General features: G+C 38.4%; 1 protein-coding gene across 8 annotated transcripts in view; it reads left to right on the top strand.

Moving 5' to 3' along the window:
• Positions 1 to 412: 412 nt before the first annotated feature.
• Positions 413 to 17,605, top strand: part of UBE2W (ubiquitin conjugating enzyme E2 W) — a 64,041-nt gene continuing 46,848 nt past the window's right edge. For 2 of the 8 annotated variants that reach the window (XM_056484159.1, XM_056484160.1), the window contains exon 1: positions 414 to 506. In XM_056484159.1, the coding sequence (XP_056340134.1) occupies positions 492 to 506 (15 nt within the window). In that variant the 5' untranslated portion in view covers positions 414 to 491. Of the gene's footprint in view, positions 507 to 559; positions 775 to 831; positions 969 to 17,605 lie in introns of those variants that run through there. The other 6 variants (XM_056484155.1, XM_056484156.1, XM_056484161.1 and 3 more) reach the window with 6 other exon arrangements.

Raw genomic sequence — 17,605 nt, forward strand, 5'->3', positions numbered from 1 at the left:
AGCAGCCTGGTCTGGCAGGAGGTGGCCCTGCCCATGGCGGGGGTGTCGGATCTAGATGATCTTCATTGTCCCTTCCCACTCCTTGACATTCCACGGTTCTATGATTGTATGACCTTCCCGCCAGGGCACAGCAGGCGTGAGGGAAGCCCGGAGTAACCCACAAAAGCGAGGGGAACAGTCTGCATTACTTGAGTCGCTTGAACACTCGGCACGTGCACCTCTAAAAACCTTCACAAACAGAAACCGGCGGGGGATCTACGCCTTGCCGCCGCCGCGGGTGGCGGTGATGGGCATCGCGCCGCTCCCGCCGCGGCCGCAGGGCGAGCAGAGCCGGGGCAGCCCTCACAAACACCGCCCGCCCGCACCGCCCCCGCCCCGCGCACGCGCGGCCGCTCAACGGGCGGGCGCGGGCACGTGACCGGGAGCGCGCGGGGCGGGGCCGCGCCGGCGGCGGCGCAGAGGGGAGGGGAGGGGGAGGAGGCGGACCCATCATGGCGTCGATGCAGGTGAGGCGTCTGCGGCGGAGCCCCCGGGGCAGCGCTGGGGCCGGGCGGCGGCGGGGGGAGCCGGGAGCAGCCGTTCCGCCGGGCGCGTGCGTGCGTGCGTCCGTCCGTCCGTCCTTGCGTGCGTGGCGCGGTGCGGCGCGGTGCGGCGCGAAGAGCTGCGCGGAGGGAGGAACCGCCCGGGCAGAGCTGAGGCCGTCGAGCTCCCGGGTAGCGGGGCCGGCGAGGGCAGGTGGCGGCAGGGAGGGGCCGGTCCGGCGCTGGGATGGAGGTGAGACGCGCAGGGCTGTGAGGGGCGAGGCCGAGACTCGGGCGGGGCGGGCGGCAGCGGGCCCGGGGCGCGGGGGACGCGGCGCCTCAGGGAGGCGTCTGGCAGCGATGCCGCCGCTCCCTGGGCGGGCGAGGGAAGGGCGAAGCGATCCCTGTCCCCGGGACTTGGGGCCGCAGCTTCGCTGGGCGCCGTGGGTATGTGTGTCACACCGCGCGGGGTGGGCGGTGCGGTGAGGGAGACCCTCCCCGGGGCGTCGTGGGGCCCTTGAGCAGCCGCTCCGAGTTCCTGGGGTCGCGGCGCCGCGGTGCCCCGCTCAGGGGGCTGGGACAGGCGTGTCCCGCTCCAAGCCGCGTGCTGCCCGTGGGGTTTTCTCCCTCCGTGAAATGAGGTTGCCGTGTGGTGTCAGCCCTGTGGACAGGTAGCGTCTGGCTTTCTCGGCCAGATGGGATTGCTGTAGGTACAGTAGCATGGAATATCCTGCTGCCTGACAGGTATTTCCAGCTGAATTATTCATTCATACCTTCTCCGAAGGGGTTCTTGAATAGGGGCTGCAGAAATTGCTCTGGCGGAATGGATCACTTTCACTGTGTGCTGCTCTGAGTGGGTGGTGCTTTATTACGACTGGGGCAGGATAAAAGATCTCTAGGTTTTGTAGCGGTGGGCCCTGTCTCTCCTTATTTAACCAGCAACTTCTCTACTTTTCCTTGGGTATTTAAATTTTACATTTTTTTTTATATATTGGAATTGTCTACATCTCCTCTCATTTTGGTCCAGTATAGCTTACATTTTTGTCGCTAGTGATCGAACAGCACAGAAAGAATGTGCAAAATAAATGACATTTCTTTAATTTTCCTGCCAACCTAGAAAAGAGTTAAAATGTCAAATCATTGAACTATATGGGATAAAAATTATTTTCTGAAGTTTAGAAGCATACTGCCCGCCTCACCCCGTGTGTCTTTCAGAGTTACTGAAATGAAATGAGATCAAGAAATTGAACATACTGTACAGAATGTTCTTCTTTTAGCAGTAGCTTAGGCAGGTAGTCTGATCTGCCTTGGTTTTATTAGCTCTAGCTGGCAAATGCGTTTTTGCAATGCTCTTCTCACGTGCAGACTTTTACAAGCTCAACTGCAAAATAGAGGCTATAGTTTATTAAGAAGTATCTTTTATAAGTGAGAAGTAGGGAAATGGCAGCTGTGAACCGGGAAAGAGGCACTCTGTAAAGGGTCTTGGTAAAGCTGTGCTGTGTCGCTGTCTCTGGCCTAGTAAATGACCTTCTACAGCGTGCCTCACCCTAATTCCTGTTGCTCCCTCTGTAAAGGGGAAAAATGGTTACATATTAAGTGAGGTTGTTGAGGATACATGAATGACAAACGTTGCCTAAATGTCTGGTGCGTGGAGGGTAATTCTCTCTTCCTGAAATTACAGCCGAGTTAAGTCTGATGTTGTAATTGCTTTCATTTTAGAAATACCAGCCGTAAGATGACACTTTTTGTTTTCTTACATGATGTTCTGCTGTCTTTTGATAAGAGATTCAAGGACATTTATGAAGGTTTTTTTTTTTTATCTAAATGCTGTTTAATTACATGATGCTCTAATTACTCTTTCCTGTGTTTGTAAGCTACTAATTTAATAATACAGTTTAGCATATTTGAAAGGAGTTGTAAACAGTAAGCATAAATGAAAATTTAGTATGTGAACAGTAGAACTAGTAAGTTTATTGCAGACGTGCTCCCAGGTGAGTGAAATTTCAAGACTGAATTCTATCAATTAACGTTTAAGTGTTCCGTGTGAAAAAATGGTTTGCAAAGGAAACCGGTATCTATAATTTTAAGCTGTTTTTTTTTGTTTTTCTTTTGTTCAGAAGAATTTACTATAATCAGTGCTATCTTCTAAGTTGCCTGGCACAACAAAGAGATGTCGTTTTCCTGATGAAGTGTAGTGTTTTTAAATACCCGATGTTTACATGAAGTGTTTGTGTAACACATTGCCATCTCTGACAATACCAGTGGTCTGACACTGCACTATTATGACAATGTTATTTATTTTACTGATAAAAATGGTACATTGGCGCACAAAATAAGTTCTAGCAACTTCTTAAACTGCTTTAATTTTATACAACAATGTATGATGCCCCAGGTTAATTACATTTTATTTTTACAGATCCACTGAAAAGTCTCAGGTTAAGTGACAAGAGTTATCTGATTAACCTGTTCTTAGTCAGTCTACAGGGAAGTTTTGAAACTTGTAACAAATTGCCTCTTTTTGCTAATGGCTTGAGCATCTGCCTGAATAGTTACTGCAGTTCAGTGGATGCACAGTAATTTGTGAAACTTGTGACTTTGAGCTTTTGTGTTTATCATTAAACTTATAGTGATTTTTGTCTGTGTAGAAAGTCTATAATGGGAGTTTTCTGTAATCCTTGTTTTCTGCAATAGTAGAAGCCCACACTTATGAGGTCTTGTGTTTTGTTCTAACCACAGTGTTGCTAATTTGCCACTGCTGGACTCTTTTAAACCTGGTTTGCATAACTTTAGGCAAACTGTATTTTTTCTTAAAAAAAAAGCTAACACACCCCAGACGAACCTTTAAAGGAAGAGCTTATTTTCAAGAATTTTCCCAGAAAAAGCCCAAGCTTGTTCAATGTTCTCCTGGATAAAAACAGAGATATTCTGAAAAGGTACAAGTAATGTAGAACAAGGGTATAGGAGAGATTTGCTTTAGAAAATGTTGATATGGCAGCTTTAGTAATCGGAAGCCTTTAAGCACAAATGCTGAAGAAATAGTGAACAGTTGTTCTCAGAACGGCTGGAAACACAGGACTTATGAATGGAGGAGAAGGTAAAAATAGATTAAGGAAGTTCAGTTGAAAATGTACAGAAAATATGTCATTGCTGTACAAAGTGTTAAATAATTAAAGCCTTTCCCTCAACATGCAGATATGAGCTATTTGCATCATAAACTTGAAAGATTTATTTTATTGTTAATACTGGCATATTAATTACTATGATTTACCTTCCACTTCCTTTTAGTTTTAATACTACAAACCCTAGATTTATTTGTGAAGTTATGAAAATATTTAGAAGAATGGCTTTATGTTTTCTTATCTCCAGAATAACTTCTCATATATTCTGTAAAGCTAGGCACATAAGATTTGTACATGTAGGTATTTACTCTAATTGCATGCAGAGCTGATGTAATTAATGATACAAAACAACTTTCCTAAGGAGTGTAGGATGTTAGCGTTCACTGTGCTTCTGTGTTATGCCTTGAAAACTGCTGTGGTGGGCTACCATCAAATTACATGCACACACCAAAATAAGGTGCTACTTGAAAAATCTTGTTCCACCAATAGTTTCTTTTTTTTTTTTTTTTTTTTTTTTTTTGCAAATGTGTGTCTAAGTAACTGTTTAATAAAATAAGGGTGTGAGATGACAGTGCAGAATTCATGGCCAGTTTCTCACAAATTTCACCCCAGTATTTTCTGTCAGCGTGGTAGGGGATGAGGAAGGTATCTTCAGGCCACGAAATCTCCAGAAAATACAGCACTCTTGGCTTCACTTCCTTCTATTCTTTACCTGCTCTTCTAGTGTTATTGGAAGTTCTGTGTTTCCAGCTGTTCTCAGAACAATTACTTATTGCTCAATCTTTGCTCAATACTGGCAGAGTTTTTATTTAATGATTTGGCAATATTTTTTTCTTATTTAAAATCTTTGTCCAGGAAAAAGTATTATTTTTGTGTGTTCCAAAAAAAGGCAAAACCTCAATCTTAAGTGAGGAAAGTTTTCAGTTAATTGGAACTTGGATGTTTACTCACATTGTTTCTGTACTGCTAAATGTCATAGTACAGGATGCTATTTGTGTTGTTTCAAGAAAGAAAAAAGGGAAATGAGTGGGTACTGTGGCTATATAACCAATTCTGGGATATAAACAGAATAAAATTATTGATAATTAATAAAGTATTTAGTGGTTCCATTGGTGAAATGCTAATGAAGATTAAAAATCCAGTAATTATTTAAACATAAATGCGAGTACCGTAATTGAAACCAGAATGAGTAGAGAGTAAAAATTTCTTCTGTTCACTAAGAGATTATCAGTCCTTTACATAATCAGTCTCTACTGATGCATGTTATATTAACTGTGGCATATAACCATACTAGAGTGAAGTAAGATAAATACAAAATTTTTAGTAATTTTACCAAGATTAATTAATTTAATCTTGGGATCGTATTAATAAAGTTTTGACTTGAATACCAACTCATGTTGAAAACTTAGTCTTCATTCAGTAAAGATAAACAAAATAAAAGTTATGGCTTTAGGCCCTAAGGAGTCTCATTTCCATGTTTTTGTATCGGTCTGTGTAAATAGAATTTTGGGAAATACTTTGCTGTGCAAAAGCTGCAGAATTTTTGACCTAGAATGGAAGAATTCACTTCTGAGAAAGAAAGTGGTAATATAAAAGCTTATTGAAACCAGTGTCTCCTGGGCACTGTCAGCAGCTCTTCCTTACCAGTAGACCAATTATACAGCTAAAATGTAAAAAACCATGGATGCTTTCAACCTGTCACACTGAACTCTGGTGTCTCATGAATATGTGTATGATTTCAATCAGGAAAATAAAGTAGACAGGTTTTTTTCGTAAAAGAGAGTAATTCTGGTTGTTGGCAATTATTTTTGCTCTGAGTTTTATAATATCTTATTCTTGTATCTAGCCCTAGCTATTCAAGTTCTGAGAAGAGAAAAATAGAACACAATACATTTACAAGAGCCAGGGAATGTTGTCTTGTTAAGCTGCTCCCTTGGAAGGCTCTGTGAGTTTGTAATTAATAAGCTAAAGCAGCTTAGCTCAAACCATGTGCGAAACTTGGTGATCAAGTACTTTCTCTAATTGTTTGCTGCAATTCTACTGAGCTAAGAGTTTTAGAGCAAAGGATCTTCACTATATATCACACTGTTGCCATACTGGCAACTGTACCCAGAGACTGAGATTACATTAGGTTTGTTCATGTAAAAGAGAGAAGGCACAGTTCCCATTGAATTTACCCATAGTTATGGCTGTGTGCAACGAACGTAAATGCCTTCAGATCATTAGATCATGTATCTCACACAGCCTTGGTTTACAGCTGAGAGATGAGCGTTCAAGCAGATTACACCACTCAGGCAGAGGGGAAGAGGATGACGAAGGTCTTTTGCTCAGTGCTTGGAGCCAGAAATTTTGTGCATCTTGCATGGCTTTGAAGTAGTGAACGACTGTGACAGATCTGTCAACTGGATATATTGTGTTTGTCTTTTGAAGGGAGGAAGAAATAGTATTATCTATTTGTTGAACCCTACTACAACTTCATTTATTGAAAGCAAATGAAAATAAATAGGTTAAATATTTTAAATAAAAAGAGCCAGTAAGCAACCTTTTGTGATCTATGAAGGTCATGTAACACATCTGCCTGCTTTTGGTAATTGAAGGCTTTCAAAAGGTATTCTGGAATATGTTCGAGCCTTTGCAGTTGTTTGGGGTTTTGTTGTTGTTTTTTTTACTTTGCTTTGTTCAAAAATATATTCTGGAATCTGTGCAAGCCTTTGCAGTTTGGGTTTTGTTTGCTTGTTTTTCCTCAGGTGACCTTAATTACTGGCATGAAAAACAGGTATCAATCAGGGATGGCAGGGAAAGAAGGGAGAGAACCTTATAATTTGCCTTCCTAAGAGCAATATTAATGTGTTAGTAAAGAGAAGACAGAAGTTAGTGGTGGTAAGTCAGAAATTGTGAGACTCCTCATTTTTGCTCATTAATGATCTCATTGAGGATACTAGCTATTCATCCTTTCATACACAGTACTAAAAAAAATTGTTTCTCCTTGGATGGCTACAAATGCAAAGTTGTTTGTCATCTTTTTTTATTCAACTTAATTAAAATTACTGCTTAATCAGCCTCAAGAAGAAAATCTGTATATATGTCAGTAAATTATGATAATAGTTTAGTAGAGCATAGCAAATATTGCCCCTGAAAGTTGTCTGGAATAAAATGCTTCATAGAATTTGATGCTACTTGTTCACATTGGTTTATTTATTTCTTCTTCATTAAGAATTGGTGGCCAGTAATAAGAAACCTAAATCCATTTGGTTTCCTTGCCCCTTCTCAAGTTAAAAACTCTCCTCCTGTCATATCTAGGGATATGGATTGGATGAGTATTTAAATCTTGTTACTGTTTTCTCTTTCAATCATTTTACCTCTTTTCTCTGAAACACTTTTTGTCAGAATGGAATACTTTATCTCGGTTACCAACCTTTGGAATGTTTTCATAAGGATGAGAAATTCCCTGGTAAACATATGGTTGACCTCATTGTGCCAGCCTTCACTATTGTCTTAATTTCTTTAACTGAAGCAGTTCAAGTAGTGCCAGACTCTTTTCCTTAAAAGATAAAATTATCTGTGGTTGACTTTGTATTACTGTGTGAGACTTGTGCTGGGCGTTGGTACATTTAAAGATTCCATTTACAAAGCAGATGACTTGCTGTCAGTTTCATTTTATTCTGTAATAGTGGATTCCACTTAATTTGCTTTGAAATGACAGGTTCATTGTAAAAAATTTGATTATCTGGCAAAAAGCTTTTCAGACTGTGAAGTACAGAATGTTTCCTTTTGTGTGCAGTTATTGTGATTTATCTTTAATTATACTGTAGTTAAGATTTCAGGTTGATCTTGTCTCTTAGTGAGTTTAAGTCAAGCGTATTATTCCCTTTTAAAGAAGACTGTTGCTTTGACCTTTCAGTCAAATATTTTAGAGTATCTTGGAGCATATGAAAATAATATTCTGTTATCAAACTGAGAAAGTCTTCCTCCCACCACTCTCAGTCCATATCTGGATTTTTGAAAATTTTAAATGCTCAGAAGAACAAAAGATGAGTGATGGGAACTTATTGTAAGTAGCTTGATAAAAAGATTCATGTGTTGCTCTTTGTTTTCTTTAAAATGAGAGAAATGTGCAAAATGCCTGACATTCAGATCTTGAAGTCTGGATTGGTCTGAGGAAATAACATTAGAACTGGGTTGCCAGATGTTAACATGTTTTATTAGAAATGAGGAGGATACTAATCTGCTTCTGCATTCTCAGTATAGATTGAAAACCTGCTATTCAGCCAAAAATAGATAGAACTGAAAAACAATTCTTTGAGCTAAAATCCCAGTATTACTTTTTAATGGACAGAGTATTTTGTGGAGCTGTTTTGTTATGCATCTTGCTGGAGCTTTAATTGACCACATCCAGATGATTATCTATCTTTCCTCCTCTGGGCCTTGATTAAAGCTTACTAGAAGCACTTTGATAGGAAAAATTAATGCAGGATTGTGATAATCAAGTAACTGGATGGTTTGTGTATTTGATAGTTTGGAGCAAATGATTTCGCCTGAATTATGGGCTATAATCTGCAAGGACTTTCTTGAATGACCTGGTTGATTGGGAAATAAAGGGGTTTTTTGTAGGAACTGTCATTCTCTAGATATCTTAAGTAGTGAGATGGAGTGTAGCATTAACTTTTTCTTAAAAGTCACCATTGTTGGTCTTTATGTTGTTTCTCTTCTGTTTGAGAGCTTTTTGGTATTTTAAGTTAGGTTTCTGATTAGAGAATAATGTGCAATGAGTTCTTGGAATATTTAAACCATTTAAAATGTGTTGGTTATGTTTTTTTTTTTTAGAGTAGTTTGAAAAGCATTACTATCTACCTGGTGTTTAGAACTTCGTATTCTGGATTTGAGGCACCTTTCAGTAAGAAAGGTGTCGACAGAAGAAACTGAAATACTGAAAATAGAGTTATAGTGGTCTTATGCTCTCAGGCTAGTAGCCTGTCCTAAGTGTCAAGCAGCAGCTTTGCTTATGAATCAACACTGTCATTACAGCCCGTGTTCAGCTCCTGTTCTGGGACAAGGTTGCCGTTTGTCTCTGTACAGTGACTGTCTCCTGCATGTAAAAACTTCTCCAATACAGAAAGGATGTTTTTTGTGAAACATTTTATAACTTGAATGGGGAGGAGGTGACAGGCTGTAGCTCATAAGCAAAATGTAAATTCTTTGCCAAGACTTTATCATGTTACTCACAGTGTTGTGGTGCTAACAGTTTGGGCGCATTTAAATTTTTGGATGTGGAAGAGAGTTTTGGTAGTTATGGAAGAAATATTGTTAGGTCTGTCTAGGGTGCAGCAGTCTTGCCAATATAAAATACAAGAATGGAGCCCCTGTGGGATTAATGTTTAACTTCTAACTATTTATGAGTTAACTTTCTTCCTCTTTGATCCTTGAGCCAGATTAAGATTTGAGTTCAGAGTGTCCAGGCAGACTTGTCGTTGGAAGACTATTCCTTTCTTACATCTTATAGCAAAGAAAGGGGAATTTGAGTGCATAGAAATAGAAGGTTTGTAACACAGATCGAGTGCAGATGTTTTGGTCTTGCATGCTTCCTAGTCTGTGAAGTTGCTGTTCCATCTTTGTTTCTTCATCTCATCATGATACTACCTTATTGGACATGGCTGGTTGAGTTCCTACCAGTACAGGTGAAAAGGCCACTGCATTTCAGTTAAATTGCCTGTCACATCTTGTTTTAATGATGAAATAAGGTGTGGCAATGAAACATTTCCTCCAGCAGAAGTTAAAGGAATCTGTTGTCCATTTGCCGCTTTTTGCTCTGCTTGTAGTTTTCTGATCTACTGGTAGTTTTGCTTTTCCCCTAGCTATTTTCTACCAAATTCTTACCACTTCCTTTAATATATCATGTCTTTTGAATCTGCTTTGGTTTTAATCAACTCAGCTTTTCTCCTTCTTACTTTATTTCCTCTATAAAAAGGAAAATCATTTAAATAGGTTGTTTGCAGGTAAGCTATTTGACTAAGTTTATCATTTAGTTTGCTCATTTAAGATATTGCTGATTTAAGACACTGCACATTTTTGTGTTGCATTTCTTGAAACACCAAAAAGTGAGGTTTTCAAGAATTGCAATTTAATTTTCCTGGTATTATTTATATTTTCAAAGTTTGTCATTTCAACTCATAGGAGATAATGAGCCAGGAGTATTGGTGTACATTCAAACTTGACTGGATCAGTGTGTTAATGTTTAACTGCTAATCAACAGTCAATATACCACTGTATGTACATGCCATTGTATGTATAGTGCCTGCTCCGGTTACGAAGAATGAAATGTTACCTGAAGCAACACTCACTGGTTGGCCTAGGTACTCTCAGCTGTATGTAGATAAGTTGTACTTGGTAGTGACCCCTCTAACTTCGCTGTACATATGTTTTTGTTTGCCCATAGTTCTGTTAAACTTTAGCTCTCTGTGTTCCACTTTTCCATGGGAGGGGCAAAGCCGTTGTAAGAGTTCTGACAATAGGCTTAGAACTGAAAATAGGCTTCTGATATTGTGTTACTCCTTTTAAAAGGCATTGAGAAAGCTCTTCTATGCATGTGAAAATTACCTAGGGAAGTTTTCATGTGGGTAAAGAAGATACCTTTGCATTACTTCATTGTGAGGGGTTGTGGTTAAAGTCTGTAGTCCTGTCTGTCCACGGGTGTCCCTTGTTTGTGGTAGAATCAGAGAAAAGATCCCTGGTTTTGAGCAATGTGATGGTTATGATGCCATATATGCTTCAGGAATATAGGTTATTGACACTTGGAGTAGCTAACAGGGACACAGAGACCAGTGAAATAATTTTGTATCTGTTATTAAGCAGTTATGTGCTATAATATCCAGCTCAGTTGTATACAGTAACCAAACTAGCGGTTTTAGGGCTGGCTCTGAAATGCTTGTATTGAAAACCACTAAATTTCTTCCTGTCCTGTATTGCTGTTCCCTGCTTATTTTTTCACGTTACATCCTTTTCTATGCTTTTGCCCTGCCTGATTTTGTATGTGATTCACCAAGAATCAGCTCAAGTGAGAATTTAGCTGTGGCATTTGAGATGTTACCTCCCCAGTTCCAGAGGTGACCAAGTAAGATGTGTGCCATTTTGGAGAAAGAGGAATGTGTATTTTTGCTAGAAGCTGTTTGCTTTAGATGTACATTTGATTTGAACCATGACAGACAGTGAGTGCTGTCTGTTAGGATAGAAATGATAGAGGTGGTGGTGAGCGCTCTGGGGAACTGTCAGGAATTTTACTCCACTGCCACCAGTTAATTCTGTGTTCTTCTTTCTATATGCTTTGAGAAGTCTTATGAGTTCGATACCTTAGAAAATCTGTGGAGGATAATTGAAGGAGTTGCACAAATCCTGTTTGACAGAATTAGCAAGGGGATACAAACCATTGCTATGTCAATCATGTCTCAAGTACTTGAATAAACTTCTTTTGGAAGTGATGCTTGGATCAGTATTAAGCTGTGTTTTTTTATTTCATCCCTGATTCATCCTCTCCTGTAGAGATAGGTGAATAAATAATCTTGGTTTCAAAGACTTCCACTTCAAAATACTTCAAGTATTTTGAAAATATTTCTATAAACTACTTTTTACATAACTCCTCTCCCTTTTACAGGTGAATATTCCTTTAGTCAAAGACTGTGCTGTTAACCAGTCTTGGGTTTCTGATATTCTTACTCAGCAGTTCTATTTCCCTCTAGATTGTGAATGTTTTTATCAATTTGATACATTTTAGTTCTGGTGTTTAAGCATAAGATTCTCTGTCAAAAATAAGGAAAATATCAAAGTTAGATTGCCTGTGCATCCTTCATGTATTCCCCTATAAGTCTGCAGCCTGTTTTTTTTCCAGTCCCCTGCAATAAAAAGTGGACAAGCAGGAAAGATGCTTCTATATGAAATCTTGTGATGGATTAGCAGAAACATTGAAGAGAGTGTCTTGTGATGTGAGAAGGACAGTAAAGCAATCGTAGCTCCCAGGAGTATATCAACATATGGAAAATACCTGTTTGGGGGTTATTTTAGGCATGAACAGCTGCACTGTCTTATATTTTGACTTGAAGGAGCTGGTTAAGAGGCTGAAAGCAACTTGAGTGTGTGATTAAAAAATGATATTCCTGATTCATGGTAAGAAAAAGCCAAAAGCAGTTGTAGTATTGATTTTAGTTATGCACTTCTTAATATAGGTGGAGTGTTGAAGGGCTACAGATTCTTAGAAAAAAAATACTAATGTATGGTATCAAGCTGTCTCAATACAGAAGAAATTAGGAAAAATAGTAAAAGTCATTATGGCAACATGAGGGCCTATTCAGTGGCATGAAGATTGAGGAGGCTTTATATAGAACAGAAAAGTGAAACTAAGTAATTCCTGTTGAAAAGACAAGCATATAAGAATGAAACTGACTCGCAATTAATTGTTTTAAATTGGTATATTTGAAAAGCATTAAAAGATGTTCTTATAACTCATTAGAAAGATGAGGAAATGGATGAGCCTGAAAACAGAAGAGGAGAGCAAAGCAAAGAATAGGTGACAAGTACTTGGACTGATGACAAAGCATGCCAAGCAAAAAGGGCAGATTCAGTACACTGGATGATATGTCAGTCACTAAAATTTAGCTGTGTTAATTGGTTTGCTTTTTAAAAGTGTTTGATCAACTGAATCTGAGATTTTTGACAGTTCTTTTGAGTGAATTTTCCAGATGATAAATAATATTTTTATTTTACTATTTTACTATCATGTGAAAGTTTGACTTCTGGAAATCACTGGACAAAATAGTCTCTGATACCTATGGCAAACAATCGACAATTAGCCAAATGGATTTAAGAAAAAAAATCACATTGAATTAACATTATTTTCTCCTTGTATTGGGCTGTAGCTGTTGTGAAAGAGGAGCAGTAGCTGTATTTTGACTGAGCACAAATTTTCCATGTGTATTGCTGTGACATTTGAATAAGCACACAAGAAAATTGTGGTATCAATCATGTGGACTCTTTATTTTTTCTGAAATCATAAAGACCACTTCACAAGTTATCAAAGTTGTAGTTGGTTGTTTAGACTGGTTGTCTGATTGAGAGGGGGTGTTTGGTTCTGTTGAACAGAGTGAACCTGCCAAAGAGTGTTTTAAGGGCAGTCTGCATTGGCTTGAAAGTGTTTACTTGAATAGAGATTGGGAGGGGTGAGATGTGAGTTGAAATAAATAAAAGAACATTTTTGTGTCCATGAAGCCTAAGAGAAGTAATTTGGCCATGATTCATTCAGCCCACCTGGATCTCTTACTGTAAAGAAAATTCTTCCAGTTATAAAATCAAGAGATACAGTGATGTGGAAAAAATGGTAAGGACTTTTAACACAACTTCCTTATATTAGGAAGATGGAGAGGTATCTTTAAGTCCTAAGATTCTATGAATGAGAGTTAAAATTGTCTGAAAAGTTAATCTGTTATATTTTATTATCCTATGTATATTGCTGCTAATTTTCTAGAATGTTTATGAAAACAAAAGCAATAATTCTACACTCATGGCTATCAAATATAAGAAAGGCTTTCCCACTGTTGAAATTTTCCTTTTCAAATGCTTAATTTGAGGAACTTGCAGTTGCAGTGTGCCTTTTGAAGCTATTGTGTATAGACTTGATATACCTGAGTCACATTTTTTAAAGTATGCTTGAGTCCTGAAGCTGAGAGTGTGTGTTTAGACTGTGTTGCTGTAAGAAAATCATTTTGTTCTCCTTCGTAACCTTTTTGGTCAGCAAATACTATTCAACACTGAAGAGAAATAAATTTCAAGTTTTTGAATTCAAACTTCAGATGTTTTCTGAATTACTGTGGTAATGAGGAACTTGGTTTCCTAATTAAACTATGAATCTAGTCTTTAAGGGCTTCACTTAAGAGTTTTTTTTATAAACTAATCAGTCTCCTGATAATTCAGTTTCTGTATTAATGAGACACAACAAGAGACAAATTATTGTAAGTAAGAGAGGAAGAAAAAACTAGTCCTTCATTATATCTGTGGAAAATATCTACAAGTTTTCTGAATATCTCTAGCTACATGTCAGGTTGTCTGTGCAAGCATGGAGCCAGAAGCTTGAGGAAAGTGATTCTTCTCCTCTCTCTGGTACTTGAGACCAAATCTGGAGTGCTGTGTTCATCATGGCTGGGCTGAACTGCATAACCTCCAAGGAGACTGGGTTTCTTCAGCTAGAAGGCAAATGAGAGATCTTGCCGATGCCTACAATGAAAGAGGAGGATATCAGAGGCAAAGCAGAGCCTCAATGGGAAGATAAAGGGCAAGAGATACATAGTGAAACATAAAGTATTTTGGTAAAATACAAAAGAAACATTTTTATACCATGGGTAGTGAAACACTAGAGTGTGTTGACCAGAAAAGTTGAGTTAAAGATTATTTTCTAAATATTACTTAGTCTCTCTCTTAAAACATTTTTTTTTTCACGTTCTGGTTAGTAGGCCCTTTGTGCCCTCTACCGTTTTGTTCCAGTTGCTATAGAGTATTCTCATGTTCTGGAAAAAGTCTATAGGCAGCTCTTTGTTATTCTGTACAAATAATTATTTCTGTAGAAATAATTGACTTGATGTTTGATTAAAAAAAACCCAGAATTTTGAAAATGTATGGCGAAAGCCTGTTAAAGATAACCAGATATGTTCATCAGATTAGGAATGATTAACTTGTATGGTGTGGTTAATGGAATAGTAGAGCATTTCGAAATGTAGAGTGTATTTTATTATTCCAGCTGGGGAAAAAGAAAACCCAACAATAATGGACTTAAATTACATATTAAATGTGTGTCTGTTAGTCCAATGGAAGTAATTATCTTCCTATATAAATTGCCTTACTTTTATCTCTAGTGGTGAGATTAATACTTACGAAGTCTTTAAAAGCATTTTTTCCTCTTTAATAGCTCCAGAATTTCTGTCATTGAGGACTGGGAAAATCCAGGAATGTATTACAAGATATTTCTTTTGATTTTTTAATATCAAAGCAAATTATCCAGACAGTCAGTATAGCTAGAGATAAGAAAAATGAAGAAGTTCTATGTCATTTCTAATAGCAGTTGTTGCTTTTCTTAATAATTCTAGGGTGAGTGCCTCTTTATTTGGGAGGGAGCAGTGTTAAGATACATAAAATCCGTCAAGGTGTAGTATAATGGAGATAATGAAATGCAGGACTTTTAGGTGGAAATAGGGTTAGGAAGGTTACTGTATGGCAGAAGGAAATGCCTTTTGATGCAACTTGGGTTTGTTTGGGGTATTGCTCTGAATCAAGACAAAATCCAAAGGAGGTGTATGTTTCTTTACCTCTAAATCCCTTCCTTCCCTATCCAGTGAGGAGCTGTGTCTAGGAATTTACCATTAACCAGAATTGCACTGGACTATGCTTAACAGATAATCACAGTCAGGTTTTTTTGTGGATTCCCTTTTTTCAATGTGATAAATTGCTGTAGATTGTTTCATTATAACGCTGACAGTGTTAGTCTTGCTTTTCTGGGTTATTGCGTTTCTGTAACTTAGTAGATAACACATTCATTTTCTACTGAACATCCTCTTTTCAACTTTATATGGGAATGGCATAGATCTTTTTGCTTTTATTGATATTTCCATTGAGAGCTGCTAATAGAGGTCAGACGGAACTGATTATAGAATGGCTTGGATTTGAAGGGACTGTACAGATTATTTCATTCCAACCCTCCTAGATGTGACTGTCCAACCGATTCCTTATCTACTGAACAGTCCACCCATTGAATCAATCTCTCTCCAAAGTAGAGAGAAGGATGTCGTAGGAGACCATGCCAAAGACTTGCCAGAAGTTCAGATATAGGACATCTGAAGCCCTTCCCTTGTCCACTGATGAAGCCTCTCCATTGTAGAAGGTCACTAGGTTGGTCAGACAGGACTTGGCTGTTCTGAATCACTTTTTTGTCCTGCATGTGTCATAGTACAGCTTCTTGGAGTATGTGTCCCATGAACATCCCAGGCACAGAGGTGAGGCTGACAGATTTTAGTGTCATTCTTTTTACCCTTTTCCCAGTCATCTGGGACTTCACCTGACTGCCATGACTTTGCGAATATGGAAAGTGGCTTGGCAACTAAATCCACCAATCCTGCTGAGGAGTCTGGAATGCTGCTCCTTGGGTCCCAGAGATTTGTTTGTATTCAGGTTCCTCAAGTGGCCATGAACCTGACCTTTACTTAAAGGGGGAGGGACTTAGTTCCCTCCTGCTGTCCATCCACTTGAGTGGTGTGGGAAGAGAAATTGCCATTGAAGACTGAGGCAAAAAAAAAACCCAACCCAGTTGAGTACCGTAGCCTTCTGCTCATCAGTTTTTTCCAGTTGTCCAGGATTTTTTATGGGCAGGAGGGGGACTATACCTTCTTTGACTTTCCTTTTCTGGCTTATGTTGATACTTACTTGAATTGGCTAACTGGGAAACAATAATTTCTTTTAAAACATGACTTGTTTGATATGACACATTTGACCCAAAGTATAAATAGTATTTCTTGGTATTTTCCCAGGATATGTTTTCTGGATTTTGTTTTGAATTGCAGTATTGTCTGTATGTAGTATTAATGCTGAATGGACAGGCCCTCCAGCCAGTATCAGCAAATGTTTTAGGATCAGAGGAACAGAGTACTTCAGTAGTACAAGTTCAAGTACACATTTTAAATATATTTTTCTTTTTGCCACTGGCTTTTTTGTTTAAAAAGGACCATAAACATAGTATGTGAAACAGGGGATATTTTTGCACTAGTGAGATAGATAAAAGCATGACTGAGTTTGTGTTAGGCTGAAAAGATAGTTGCTGGAGAAAGGGCCAAAGGTGCATACTTGAAATTAGATAATATTAAGTGTTGGTAATTTGAAATTTTTAGGATACAGAGCAGACAAAATTTTCTCTCTTCAAATTACTGTCAGACACTGATAGCTTAATTAATTAAATTCTAAGGTGTGCTTCAGGTTCCTTTTCATAATGACAAAGTTGTATAGTTGGTCTACATATATAAGTAAATGGATCTACTGAATTATCCGCTCTTCATAGATACGTATGTTCTTTGCTACTGTAACCAAATCTCCTCTTTAGGGGAGTTTGAATTTCCATTGTCATAAAAGGTTCTCATCTCTGAACTTCTAAAATCCTTCTCTACCTGACAAAGTGTTCACAGGTTGACTGCTTTTGAGGTTTATTTGATAATGGTCTGGGGAAGTGCCAGAGAGAGAATTGACTTCGAAACATCTCTGCCATTCAAATTAAGGATTTATAAAATGGTTTTGTAACTTTGCTCCTTTGCATTTTAATTCATGATAGTGGTATTGAAAACACTGTTAGTGTGTTCTTAATCTGGGCAGAAAGGAAGAGGTAAACACTAGGATTTTAACCTCTTTTTCAATGTGTGAGCAATGTATACAGCTTATGAAATGCTAGCTTTGGATTTTCAGTTGGTTTATATTATATCTCAGTGGCAAGTAGGAACTTTCAATAAGGAAGCCCAAGAAAGTTTTCAGGGCTGCTTGATAGAGGCAGAAAGTTATTTCAGTATTTTCCGAGTGTAAATTGTGAATGTATAAGGGTCTTTTCTTTATGAGTTGTGTGGTTGAATTTATTGTAGTCCGATTTCAAATATATTTGATGGGATACTGAGTCATTTTTGTGTTGACAAATCAACACTTTATATTCCTCTGGGAATTTTTTAAAGTTCTACTAAGCACTGGAAAACAGCTACAAGTGTGTTATAAACCTGTGTTTTAAAAAATTGGATATTGAGGTACTCAATCCCCAAATCATGTATTTTTATTCCTTTGGAGTATAAGATCATTTTGACTAGTAGTGTGGTTGAAGTTAAATTGTAGATTGTAACCTTAAAATTGTTGGCAGGAAAAAGGACAGAAGTGAGAAAACCTTGAACTTTTTGTCATCTAGATGGTTTG

This window comes from Oenanthe melanoleuca, chromosome 2 (assembly GCF_029582105.1).
Source record: "Oenanthe melanoleuca isolate GR-GAL-2019-014 chromosome 2, OMel1.0, whole genome shotgun sequence".
In the NCBI taxonomy this organism is placed as follows: Eukaryota; Metazoa; Chordata; class Aves; order Passeriformes; family Muscicapidae; genus Oenanthe; species Oenanthe melanoleuca.